General features: G+C 47.6%; 1 protein-coding gene across 4 annotated transcripts in view; it reads right to left on the reverse strand.

The window, feature by feature from the left end:
• Positions 1 to 1,282: 1,282 nt before the first annotated feature.
• Positions 1,283 to 13,610, reverse strand: part of VCL (vinculin) — a 103,805-nt gene continuing 91,477 nt past the window's right edge. For 2 of the 4 annotated variants that reach the window (XM_045783160.2, XM_087863014.1), the window contains exons 17-22: positions 12,939 to 13,063; positions 11,459 to 11,644; positions 8,404 to 8,607; positions 6,202 to 6,405; positions 5,697 to 5,801; positions 1,283 to 3,377 (exon numbers count right to left, since the gene is read on the reverse strand). In XM_045783160.2, coding sequence (XP_045639116.1) covers positions 3,231 to 3,377; positions 5,697 to 5,801; positions 6,202 to 6,405; positions 8,404 to 8,607; positions 11,459 to 11,644; positions 12,939 to 13,063 — 971 coding nt within the window. In that variant the 3' untranslated portion in view covers positions 1,283 to 3,230. The remainder of the gene's footprint in view (positions 3,378 to 5,696; positions 5,802 to 6,201; positions 6,406 to 8,403; positions 8,608 to 11,458; positions 11,645 to 12,938; positions 13,064 to 13,610) is intronic. The other 2 variants (XM_045783159.2, XM_045783158.2) reach the window with 1 other exon arrangement.

The following is a 13,610-nucleotide window of genomic DNA, read 5'->3' on the forward strand; positions in this document are numbered from 1 at the left end:
GTTGATTTTTTAGCTCGACTGTTGATTGAGGGTTCTCAGATGGGCACGCCTCAGCGTCAGAGCAGGCCAAGCATGACCAGACTTTGTTCTGTATCGTCCCATAAGGTGTCAGGGTTGCTGCAAAGCATTAACAAGTGCTCCTCTCTTAACCTCAGTGTGTTAACAGCCATGGATACTTTCTCTGAACATTACCCTCTGGCCAGAGACTAAGCAGTAAGTGATCACAGTTACTCTCCCTGTCCCCACCCCCACCTACTATATTTAAAGATCCATGAATACTTTGTAATAGTAGAATGTTTTTCAAACACAGAATCCAGCTAATCTCAGAATTGCCCCATTTTATAAATTCTTAAAGGAGATCTCCTAAGAGCAAATGAAGTAGATGCTCATTTTCTGCATAAGGAAGTTACCATCCATTTATTCAAAGAGAATTCATGGGATGGGTTCATTCCTAAAGTGGTGCCACAGAACAACCCTTGGAAGATGCTGGTCTTAACTGTTCTGAGAGTCCTCTGGTTTGAGAAAACAGCTAAAAAATATAATGCAGCAGGAAGGCAGCACCCATGAACATATGGTGAGTAACAAAAATGAGACCATGAATTCTGTTTTCAGATATTGCCGATCTAATTCCGTAGCCTTGGACGCTTCTCTTTAATTCCGGCAGTCTGGAATCTTGCCTCCCTTGTCAGCAACACTTCTAAATCAGCAATAAATCCATCTTTAATGATCCCCTTTCAAATCCCGAAAATCAGGCAAAAACAGTGATATGTCCACTCTCCCAAGTACCTAGTCCTACATTTTAGTCAGTGCTTCCTCCCTCAAGCAAGAGGAACGTGTCCCCCAAAGCTAGCTCTGCGGATCTCTGACAGCCCTACTGTTCTATAGTGGGCTTCGAAATATAAAAAAATAGACCTGTGGCATTCCTGCACGTGTACAGCTTCGGCTTCTTAGGGGTGAAGGTTTCCACAACTAGCAGTTTTTGAGATGAAGACAGACTCCTTCAGCCTGAGGATGAGCCACGTCATCTGGCTGTTTTCTTCCTGTTGTTCATCCCGGTCACCTCCTTCTAGTGTAAAATCCCCGGAGTTGTGCTTTATTGTGCAGACCCTTGTTAAGTCAACACGCTACTGCTATACGGGAGTAGTATACTGTCATCCAGTGCCATACTTGGATTACATAAAAGTCTTTAGTTTCCAGATCCTGAGGATTAGTTTCACTGGCTATTTTTCAAAACAAAGGAGAAAGCTGATCAAAACGTTTTGCTAAAATAATATACCCATCATTTAAAGCATTATTTATACAAATGCACTTTATTGTTTTAAACAGAACAAAAGAAGATGCAGAAAATATTTGCGTATAACAAATCCTAGCTTATAAATGTAGTTTTTTAGTGGTGATGTCTCTAATCAGTCTTCAGGGATTTTTTTTTTTTCTTTTAATTTGCTTCACTGTGTCTTGAGCACTGATATTAGAGAAAAGCACATCAGCATAAAGTGTAAACCAGTGTCTCAAAACACTGGAAGAACCTGGAGAGCAAACACGATTTTTCTTATTTCCTCTAAGTAATCTTTCATAAAACAAAAGGTGATCTTTGGCATAGATTCATACTTTAAAGGCATTAATATTGCATTTATATCAGGTAAGCAACTATACAAATATGCTGAGGGCCTTGAAAATAATATTCATCAGTTAAAACAGAGGAAGCCTGAGTGTACAGTACCAACTGAAGACAAGTTTCACACATTCGATGCTGGGATTTGACACACACTGGAGGTGAGAAGAGAGGACATTCAGGCAACGGTTCTTACTCCTTTACTCATCCAGTTCTGGCTTTGGGAAGAAGTAGGATTTCGTGTGCTGGGCAATGCTTAGACAGCAGTGATAAGTGCAAAAAAGGAGAAATTCTTCTCACTTTGCTAATAGGAAACTTACGGTGATAATTAAATATTATACCCATTACTCGCGAGCATTCGTACTTGGGAGGGAGGAGAGGATACAGGGGCTTGGTTAAGGGAGGTAGGAATATACTGAGGACTATTTCCCATTGATTCATCCCCAACAGCTCCAGAATTCCAGTCTGCAAGTACCAATCTCCCTTAGGTAGGAAGTGCCCTTCAGACAGGATTGCCTTTCTATTAAACATTCCTGGGGGCAAGCACCAGTTCTTAGGACTGAATTTCAAAAGGATAAAAAGGATCTTTCAAAATTACAATGAACAAACACATATCTTTAAAATCTTGTTGAGGAAGGGTATGAAGGAAGAATACAAAAGCCAGGATTGGAGACATGATTTGGTTAAAAACTAAATGCAGCATTTCAGCTCAGAAAGAACAGTAGGGCTAAGAATGAATGGTAAGGCCTCAGCACAGACCTCTGCAGGCAGTGAAGACGGGCAGGGCCGTGCCCGGCTACTCCGCCCCTCCCGTGGCAGAGAGCACCAGGACACACAGTGTGTGGGATGGCTACCTTGACAGGCCGAGGCGGGCTACAGGACGGGAAGTTTCCCTAGCACAGACGTTGCTCAAGGGCAAGGTAAAGACAGAATCGCGTGATTCTGTGATTTCCTCCTGAGAGTGAAATTTGGTTTTGCACTGTGGGAAATGCGAAGGGATTAAGCTGGGGAAGGGCAAGAGGTGAACCCAGGCCCCACACGCTGGGGCTCCCCAGAGGCCACCTTCCCTTGTAGCAGCAAAGCTCACTCCTGAAAAGGACCCAGATAGCACAGTCAGGGTCAGGAACAACACGGAAAGCCCAAAACAAATTTTGGAGGCACAGTGATTTCCTTCTTAACTAACTTGCCTGGACCCTGGGTCTTGGGAGCCTGGTGGGGAGAACGGGGGGGTGGGAGGGGCAGGCGGAGCAGTGAAAAGGAAGCAGAAGAGGAACTGTCCCCTAGGGAACGAGGGCAGAGCAGGGTGTCTGGCTAGTGTTCAGTCTTGGATTCTGAGCTTACGTGAAGTCCATGGGCTAGAAACCCAGTCTTCCTATTGGGATAGAATGTGCACGAGTATAACTGTGTTTGAGAATACAGGCTTTATACGGAAAAACATTTCAAAGTGTCCATGACAAGAGTATAAATGGTTTCTAAAGTGAAGAGGCCCCATTCCTTCTGTTATGTCAGGCCGGGATGTGGCTTATAACCCCCTAGCAATTCTCAGCATCTTCTGGGACTCAGATCATTTCATTCTGTTTAGTAGGGGTTTCTGTGCCAGCCAGGTTGGACCAGGCGCCTACTGGTACCAGGGAGTCTTTCTAACCCAGCGCAGTGTAAATCCAGCATCTGTTCGAATTTTGATTGAAGCAGCTTCTGCTTCTCGGACAGTCTCCTTCACGGACTGCATGAGGTTCTGCGCGTTGTGAACCAGCATCTCTGTGGCCTGCAAGGAAAGAGAAACGCTCTGTTACCCGTTGTCCCTGATGCGACCCTTCCTCCAAAACCAGCCTAAGCTAGGAGTGGACTGCAGTCACCCTACCTGCAGCTGGCATCCCCGTACTTGTCACATCACTGGTGGGTTAGGGGGGAGCACCAAAAAGAACCCAAAAAAGGACATCCATGATTATGACTATACCCACAGCCGGCCTCTAGCACATACTCTTTCCTGGTCTTCAGACAAGCTCCTGCCTGGGGCTCTTGCTGTTCCCTCTACTTGGAATGCTTTTCCCTCACGGCTCAGCCCTCACCTCCATCAGATCTTTGCTCAGATGTCACTTTGGTGAGGCATTCCCTGGTCACCTTATTTTAAATCACAAACACCTTCCCAAGTGACAGCATTCCTCATCCTCCAATTCTTCATTTTTCTCCATAGAACCCATCATTACTACTGATATGCTTTATGTAAATTTTACCTAGTTTGTATATCTTTTCATTTTATTTAAAGTTAAAGTTCCACAAGGGCAGTGATTTTTGTGAGTTTTGCTCACTGCTGTGCCCTGTGTTAGAACAGTGCCTGGCGCACAAAAGTATTTCGTAAATATTTAATTTTAATAATAAATGAAAAAATAACCAAATGAACAAACCAATTATCTTCTAAATCCATGAAAATCTAAAGAAGTAAATGTCCTAAACACACAAACTTACAGGACCGGGATCACACTGGTACTCCAACATAGAAACTCAAAGAACTTACTGATCCGTTAGCTCAGTAATTTTTTTTTCAATTCTTCACTATTTTTGAGCCACCACACACACACACACACACACACACACACACACACACACACACACAGTTTTTGAGCCACAGACCCTTTGAGGATTTCGTGAAGTCTACAGATTCTTCCCTGGAAAATGCTCACTTGTGTCAAATTTGCCCATGCCATTTCCGAGGGTTCATCGGCTCTGAGAGGCATAACTGTGGGCTTAAATTCCTGGTCAGCTGATCTTTTCACCCAGTCAACAAAGAGGCTGAGGCCCAGATAGGTTCAGAGATTTGCAACAAAACTCACACAATAATCAGGATGAGGACTCAAAACTCCTGACTCGCAGCCCTGTGTTGTTGCATTCTACCACACTGTCAGTTTCTATCTTTTTTTATTGGAATATGAGGTGGAACATAGTCAATATTCCCAGAATACACTTGTGTTGGTTAATTAAATGATATAGTCTGAAACTATGCATCCTATCCTTCCTTCTCTGTTTCTTCCACTTCCTTTTCTTGGGGCAGATGAGATCACATGACAGGAAAACAGCCCAGTGCCCAAATCCTGCCTAGAATACACGGAAGTTAGGGGTGAAGCTCCAATCCCCACGGTGTACGAGGAGGGTGAGGGTGAGAGCTGTTGGATTAAAACACGGCAGTGAAAGCAGCACCACTGGACCAGATGGTAGCCTCCCTGTCTCCTCCAAGGTGCTCCTGGCCTGAGATCAGGGATGGTCTCCCAAACTACCTGTGAGTTCCCCGAGGAGAGAAACTGTGTCTATTTTTTTTTTAACTCCCCTATACAGTAACAGTGCCACACACATCCTCATGTCTGCTGAGCCTGTCTGGGCAGTTCAAGAAAAGACGCCCACCTACTGTAGAACGACATTGGAAGTATGGCTCACAGCAGGGCCTACTAGAGAGGAGATAAGGAGAGGAAGAGCTGCTCAAGGAGGGCTTTCCCAATGGTCCTGGGCCACATTTCCAGGAGGCAGCAAAGGAGGACAGACTCCAAAGAGTGGTTGCCAGCCCTTAAGAGAACCCTCCCGCCATCCTTATTTCAACGTCTGTTAAAGAAACCAAGAGAAGCACGTCCTCTGAGCTGGCATTTCAGCCTCAGCACACGCCCGTCTCATGCCCCTGAAAAGCCGACACTCTTCACCCTCCCCGAGGTACTTCTCGCCCAGTGAGCTGGGAAACACAAGTGCTCTCCAGCCACGAAGACACAATGGGCAGGAGTGAACAGACACTGGAGGCCTCAAGAGAGTCACCCCTGTTCCACGGAGACAAAGAATGAGCAGAGTCCCAAGGGTTACTGGCACTTCACCCCAGGCCTCAACTTCCCATCTGTGAAGTGACAAAAGTTGCACAAGAGCTTTCCTTCCCCCTTCGAAGTTTCTGATGCATCTGTCCAACACAGATGCCCTTCTGAGAGTTACAGACTCCGTTCCACGTACTGAATACTCAAGACACAGGTAAAATTTCCCCCAAAGCTGAATTAAATTGCTACGAAGTGGCACCGAAGCTGCTGGAAAAAAACCAGAAGCAGCAGACACATACCTGCTCAGACTCCTCGTCACTGATGTTGGTCCGGCCCAGCATGGTGGCCTTCACCGTGGACAGGATCTTGAGCTGGGTGCTTATGGTCGGGATTCGCTCACATACCTAAGAAGCAAACTTAGTTTAGCATGTTTCTAATGTTTTCCTTGCCCACAAACTCTTTGAGGGCAAGACTTTTCCACCTCTGTGTTCCCAGAGGCTGGCATGCAGAAGGCACCCAATAAACTAGCAGCAGGGTCCCGCTGGCTTTCTCCCTAGGACCAGTAGAGTCCCTTTGTTCAGAAAGGAAGCATTATAATGTTCTCATTTGATTAGGAAAGAAAGGTTCCTGATCTGTCTTTCCCAAACATATATATGTATTCCCCCTTTCTGCTATTTCTTCAGAGCTCCTCCACCTCCTCCTTGCTCATCCAGTTTTCTCTCTTCTGCTTTCTCCCTCCCACACCCCCGAGACACACACACACACACACACACACACACACGTGTGCACGCTTCTCTCGAGTACCTGTAAGAGGTTGGTTCTAATCCGCTTATCTGTGCACTGCTTGGCAACCTCCTTGGCCAGCCGCGTCACCTCGTCTGAGGCCTTGGCAATGTCCTTGGCACACTGAATCAGTGCCCGCTTGGTACCACTGCCCCCTCTTACCAGCCGAGACATCTCAGCCATCAGCAGAGCCATGCGCTTGGCTGCTGCAATGATGTCATTGCCCTAGAGAGAGAAGCAAAGATATAATGTGAGCTCAGCCCACACTGTGGCCAAGTTAGGGAAGGAAGTAGAAGCACAGAGAAGAGAGGAGGGAGCCTGCTGCTCTAGCAGCCTCTGAAAGGGTGAGGAGAGGAGAGAAGAACTGCTCTTGAGTGATACGGACAGTCCAGGAAGACAGGAAGAGTGAGCGAGGGCACTCCTCCCAGTACTCAGTGAGAGAGAGAGAAAGAGACGACCCCACTGAAAAGAGGAAGACCTGTAGATTAGTCTGGAAGGAACATGTGCGCCCCTGGCATAGCACTGAACAAGCACTTCATCTCCAAGTTAATCATGTCAACAAAAATGAGGACGGGGCCGAGACGTTGGTTAAACAGGCATTTTCCTTTCTAACGGGGGAAAGCAGGAGAGCTGGCTTGAGGGGAAAAATACAGAGGAGCCTTTCCAGACACTGAAATCATCCTTTTCACCCTAACCCTTGTTACAAATAGCAGCCAAGGACTATTGCTGCTGAGCTAGAATTTAAACCAAGTACTATGATCAGCCTTGGTGAGAAAAGATCTATTTTCTCACCTAGACTGCTCCTGCCCTCCCTGCTACTGCCTCTTATTTGTCCTGTCAGCCTCAGGGAACACGTTATTTTAATTTGTCACATTTAGAAAGGCCAAGAATCAATGCTTCAGTCCTCTCAGCTAAGTGGCTTCAATTAAAGAAACCTTCAGCTAAGAGCAGAAAAATAAAAATCACGAGTCAAGCTGTACATGGAACCCCCACTCCAGCTCATAGCAGTTACCTTCGATGGGGCATTCGGGTTCATTAAAACCTTCGTGGATCATAATAAAGAAATGTATAAGGAATTAACTTTATGCCCTCAAAAGGTGCATCTCTTGGCTGCTAACAATGAAAAATAACAACAGCAATGTTCAAAACTACCTAAAAGGTCAGGCCCTCCTCATTTTTCCCCTCATGCTTTTCAATTTTCTTACAAGGCAGTGAGGCGCACACAAACCATGCCGCTGCGGGGCTCTCCGTGAGACACCCCCACAGGCATCACGAGGTGGCGGATCGCTATGCTGGGAGGCGTGGGACATCTCAGGCAGTCACTGAGGCCAGAGAGAATACAGGGATGGGAAGAAGTCACGAGAACAGGGGCAGGTTAGACAAGGCCGTCTGGGCCCATCTCTTCCAGTGCAGACCTGGGATCATTCCAGGATTCATAAACTTGATTAGAAGACAGCGTAGAGCTGGGGTTAGTTATTACCCATCACTCTGCAAACCCTTTCTTCTTGCAACATGCTACCTTCAAAGGGAAAACAGTGATCACCCTCTTCCTCCACTCCCCACACTAGTGCTGGCGCAGCCCCAAGGCCAACGCTCTGGGCTGCCCGTCCTGCAGCCCTGAGTGCTCTGCGTTCCCCACCCTCGGCCCCCTCCCCGGAACACCTGGACAAGCAGTCAGTGAAGCCCCTTCCCTGTGGGTTCCCACTAAGGCAGCATCTGCCAGGCAGCCAAGTGCAGGGCAGCAAGCGGTCCGCCCCAGAGACCCTGCCGTATAAAGCCGCTTCTCACCCTGGGCCACTCTGCCTGAGCCGTCCGTGACGGGTCAGCAGAGGAGGGTGTGGCAGGCAAAGCTCAACGGTCAGGCCAGGTGACCTCTTAATGGTCTACAGTGGTTCCTGACCCGCAAGTCATTGAGAGACAGACCCACGGCTTCCCAAGGAGTTTAAGGTTCCAATCGTGGCCCCGAGGTCAGTAAGAAAAGGAATCCTTTCAGAAAGTGACCCCATCTCTCTCCCCAACAAAACATAAACGCAATCCAATTAATCTGGCATTAGCAGACCTATCAAACTTGTGAAGCCACTCCTAACAACAAGGTGCAGACAGACAGATGCCCGCCCCGCTCAGACTCACAGGACTCGCACAGATCATGAGTGATGCAATGTGTCAAGGCTGCACATGGCCGGATGCATATGGAGCAGCCCCACCGGGGGTGCTAATCAGTACCTTACTAGACCACTTGGTAGCTTCCCGATGCAAGGACTGAGCCGCGGCCAGAATGGGCTGGTTGACCGGCTGATTGGATGGCATTAACAGCAGCTCAGGTTCGAAATCGTCTTCCATGTCAGGGGGGACAGGGAACCCAACAGCATCGGCCGCATCTGCCTCAGCTAGAACACCTATACCCACCTCAGCGGCTCGGTTACCCGGCTTTGTCGATGGCAGGAAGGATGAGAAACAGGGACAGTGTTAGTAAGAGCAGTAGGACGGGGGTGGGAAAGCTGAGCATCAGCTGGTTTAGTAACCAAAGCTTGTCTAGGATGGGAAAGAAAAATGGCATCTTTCCAGAAGCCAGATGAACCAAACTCCACAAAAGGGGACTTCCCAGCCTCCAGCACCAGCCCAAGCCCCCCCTGTTGTCAGTGAGGGGAAGAAAAAGACTCACTCACTCCAGTGGCAAAAAGTTTCCAGAGAAAAATTTAAACCAAGAAAGCAAGTGGCATTCCTTTTTTATACACTTACCACCAAAGTTAAATTTGCCAAGAATAATTTTCATGTCAGAATATTTTTGAGAAGCCAAACAACCAAACAATGGTAGCTGATTACCTTTAAAAGGGATCCAGAGGGAAAAAGTCAATGCAGCCACACAGCCTGCTTTGAACCAAACAAAGCGATCCCCCCCTGCTGGCTTCTATGGACACTGTTCTAGATCTTCCAGGACACAGGAAGTGACCTGGATCAACTCTGCAGTTGCTAGACACAGATCATTATTTCCAGCAGGAGTTAAAAAGTCCCAGAGTTTAAAATGATACAGCAGAGGCCACTGACAGCAAACCAGCAAAGAGGCAAAGAAAACAAACGCACTGGTGAGTGAGGAGGACTTATCAAATAGCCCACAACCAGCCAGCTGAAAGAAGCCTCCGGAATGTGCCTCATCCAGCTTCCCATCTTGGGGAAAAGCCACACTTCAGACCAGCTCTGTCTCTCCCCTCGAGGCCTTCAGAGACAGCACCTCCGCAACCTCCCCCTGCATCCACTGCTAGTACTGACTCAGAAGGCTGTTCCTTGGGTACAACCTAGCTCTCTCCCGTTGCACACTAGGCTTCTCACCCCAGTCTGAACTCACATACTTCTCAGGTAACCCAGGAACATAGCAACTGACCACGGCTGAGTTGAGAGGAGCCCAAATCAGTGCCCATGAGAGAACAGGACCCATGAAGGGGAGAGAACGGATTTAATACCAGGGATTCCAAAAGCCCAGGGCAAGAGGCAGTGTGATCAGATGCTGAAATAGGCAGAGGGGAAAGAAAATAAGAGGAACTGGCTCAATGAAGCCAAACCACGTATATGAAGAATGGTGAACCCAGGTTCTTCTTTAAAAAAATAATAACAATTTTTTTTTAATCTCTATACCTACTGTGGAGCTCGAACTCACGACTCCGAGATCAAGAGTCACATGTTCTCCCTACTGAGCCGGCCAGGCATCCCTGAACACAGGCTCTTTGTATCATACATCTCTAACCAAGAGGAAGTAAGAGTTTACCTGGAAGTTTATTTGAGGTTGCTATCACTCCTCAAATTCTTATCCTGCACAGGAAACCTGTCTCCAAAAGGTGATGACAAAGTTGGAGAATTCAGGGCAAACGAGGGGTTCAGGTACATTCTAAACCCTTTCCCTAAACTCTGTCTCAACCAGGACTCATCCCCGTTCCTTAGAGGCCAGCTCACTGCTGCTGGGGTGCAGAGTCTCAAAGTGTACAAAGACAGACCAACAGACACACAGACACATCCCACCCGCACCCCCCAAACACACACGGGTCAAGGAGCTCCTGACTCACAGCTCAAAGTCAGCAAGCCCCTGATGCTCCAAGCCTCCAGAGAGTCAGACCTAAAGACTTCTGGCCACAAACAGCAGAGCGGGATAAGTATGCAGGCCGATGCTGTCTGCCCCTTAAGTTTGTTTATAATTCATGCATATTTTGTGTCCTGCTACACAATATATCTGGGTTTACTGTAATGAAATTTAAATTGCGTTTTAAAATCTTTGAGTAAAACCAACCCCTGCTGTCGCCTCCACCCCACTTTCCACACGCCCTGGGACTCTGCGGACGGTCCTGGAGGTGTGTGCGCCCAGGTGGACAGATAAGATAATAAATAATTCCACAGTCAGGCCCGACACCAGCAAGGTCACTATTTATTCCTTCTTAGAACCTAGGCTCACAGCTAACGGCACCGAGACGCACAGAGTTAAAACCCAACGTCGATTTCCCAGCCTGGAAAAACCCAAGATCAGCTGCATGCAGAAGGTCCCTGGGGGACTACAGTCAATACAAGAGCTGGAGATGGCCGAGGGCATGAAAAGGCAAATAAATGGTGGGAATAAAGATCTAGAAGAGAGGGTCATATTACAAACAGTTGAGAACTGAGAACTGTATTTCACTGCCAAGTTAACAGTAATATTTAGCTCTTATCTAGAAAAGCTGCCACACACTTTTCATCATTTAGGGGGAAATAGGCAAAAGGCATTTCACAGGGCCTAACTTCTGCAACATCCCCATCTTCACCGACCACGTGAATATTTACACTCTCGGATGTGTCCAGCTGGAGTTAGCCTGCAGCGGTCTTGAACTGAGGGGTAAGATGATCTGAGAAAAGGGCAAAGCACATGGCTCCTAAGACATCAATCTACCTGCTTTCATGAAAAAGAGAAGGAAAATGCAAACACTTCGTCTAACTCTAGCAGAGCCCATAGAAGACTATTTCACCTCTGGAGTGCTGGTAATTAGCAAGAGAGCATCTAAAGACATTCAGCAATCCCGAGAAAGAAAAGCAATTTCTAGAAGACCCCAAATCTCCAGCGTCACAGGAGCTGACACTCGTATGGACAGAGGAAAGGCACCTCCTCTCAAACATCTTACTAAATCACAAGTAAGAAGAGGGTCATGTTATTGGCAACAGCAGGAACCAAAGCAGAGAGAGGGTAACTTTCCAATCAGACTCTACTTCCTGGGCTGCGCGCCCTTCTTCATCCTTTTCCAACAAGAAAAGCCTCGTTACTTACCTTGCTGGACCATTTGCGAGCTTCATCATGGAGCTGCCTGGCAGCCATCATCATCGGCTGGTTAATCACCTCCCCGGCTTTCTGCTCGGGGAACTCTTCATCCTTCTCCTCTGGCGGTGGGGGCCTGGGCGGAGGGACCTCACCCTCGGGCAGAGGTGGTTTGGGAGGAGCAAGCTCATCTGCCAGCTAAGAAAGAATCGCCGGGTTGTAAGTAAAACCCTAGGAACGACTCCCCTCTAGAATTCTTTCCTTTCCTCTCAAAAGCATCCCCAGAAAGGCCACCCACGTTCATTCTATGTAAGACCACCCACATGGAGCACAGCGACCACCTGCTTCCATCTCAACAGATGCGTATTTTCTTCCTTGCTTCTCCACAAGAAGCCAGCAGCTACAGCTTGGGATGTATCCCAGGGAGGCGCACACAGCACTACTGGACAGTTCGATCTAATCTGTCGTCCTGACGGTTGAAGGGCAGTTGCACAGGCGACTAACTTCTCCACTGGGCCTCAGTTTCCTCATCCGTCAATGAGGAGTAGCTAAACCAAATGACCTCTAAGATCTTGATTCTAAGTGTCATGAATCTGTTGATCACATAAGAAGCCAGGCCCCAGAAAAGCCCTCCTGCTGGCCCTAACCAGGCACCAAGAGCCCAGCTACAAAGAAGCAAAAGAAGTTGGAGCATTGGAGGCCAGGGAAACACTGTGCCTCAGCTTGGGTAAAGGGACCCAATTCTGTCCTCAACCAACTTAGAAACTTCCACCTTTTACTGACATGAAACATGGGAAAGTAAGTCAAGGAAAGTAAATCACATTTTTAACTTGATGAGCTATTCCCAAAGTCCAGCTATTTCCAATACTGTTAGTTTGAATCATCACTATTTCCTATTCTAGAATTTGTATCTATAAGATATTGCCCAGCTAAGCCTCCTCCGAAACCATTTACCTATGGAAGAATAAATTTATGGTACTTTGGGGTACATAAAAAAAGTTTAAATTATACTTGGAGAAAAATAAATTTAAGAAAAAAGCTATTACTTTTGCTACTTAAAAAAAAAGTCAAGTAAAGAAAGAAGAATGTACACAAGCCCAGCCACCTCAGTTTTGCTATTGTCAACTGGGAACACAAAAAAATTTCCTCACCACCAGATCATTTTCCCACTCCTCGTTAATTCGTTCAACGACCTCATCACTCATCACATCCACACTTCCCAAAGCCAGCTCCTCTGCTCCAGTCAGTCCCTGTCACAGCAGGCCAAGCCCACAGCCAACCCCCCCACCCCCCCACCCAGCACACCCCATGCATAAGCACGGGGGTAGGACTCTACTGATTTTGGAATGAAAGTCAACTTGTGCGCCTAAGCTTCAGATAAAAGCTAAACGAAGACACCTCGTCAACGAGGCTCCAGAGCAGAGCTTCCTCTCTCTTGCTACAGTCCCAGCACCCTCTGCTCAGTTCTCCCCACCACTCTGAATTTACTTACACGGAGCTGTTCAAGATCCGGAGGAGGAGGCGGGAAGTCAGGCTCCTGAGGTTGGAAGGCTTCTCTGACCTTGGCCACAGCTCCCAAGATCCGATATCCTGAGTCCAGGAAGCTCTTTTGCAGGCCTAAACATAAGACGCCCTCACTTTCAGCTGGGCAGGTCAGTGCCCTGGAGCACTGTCTGTCCGGCGCAGAACTGGTTTCTATGAACAAAAGCTGGATGTGGAGCTGCCAGGAAGCATCACAGGCAGTGACTGGAGGGGAAGGGACATTAGGGCACGGCAGGTGCCATAACGCCCACAAAGAGTCATGAGTGTCACAAACCAGCTCATCTGCCTTCTTGCCTGTAGTGATTAGCAAGTACTCAAGACGTTCCTGGGCGTGGTCACTCTGGGCTCAGGTGGTGTTCACCACCTCTCTTGTGATGACGCAGTCAAGAGATAAGCCTGCCCAACTCAGAACAGGGGAGATGTCAGTTTCAGATTGGGCAGACATCCTCCACAGTACATCTCACCTTTCTCCCGACTCCTTTGCTCAACTCGTCATTAAGTGTGTTAACCCCTAGGTTGAGCTGCCGCTGCTACAATGCCCAGTCACCTGGGATTCAGGAATTCTACTTGAACCACTAGAAACTCCAACTGGGAAACAGAGCCTGTCCTTAGTGACAGTGGG

The sequence above is a fragment of the Ursus americanus genome, chromosome 6, assembly GCF_024610735.1.
Source record: "Ursus americanus isolate L20-20 chromosome 6, mUrsAme1.1.p, whole genome shotgun sequence".
Lineage (NCBI taxonomy): Eukaryota > Metazoa > Chordata > Mammalia > Carnivora > Ursidae > Ursus > Ursus americanus.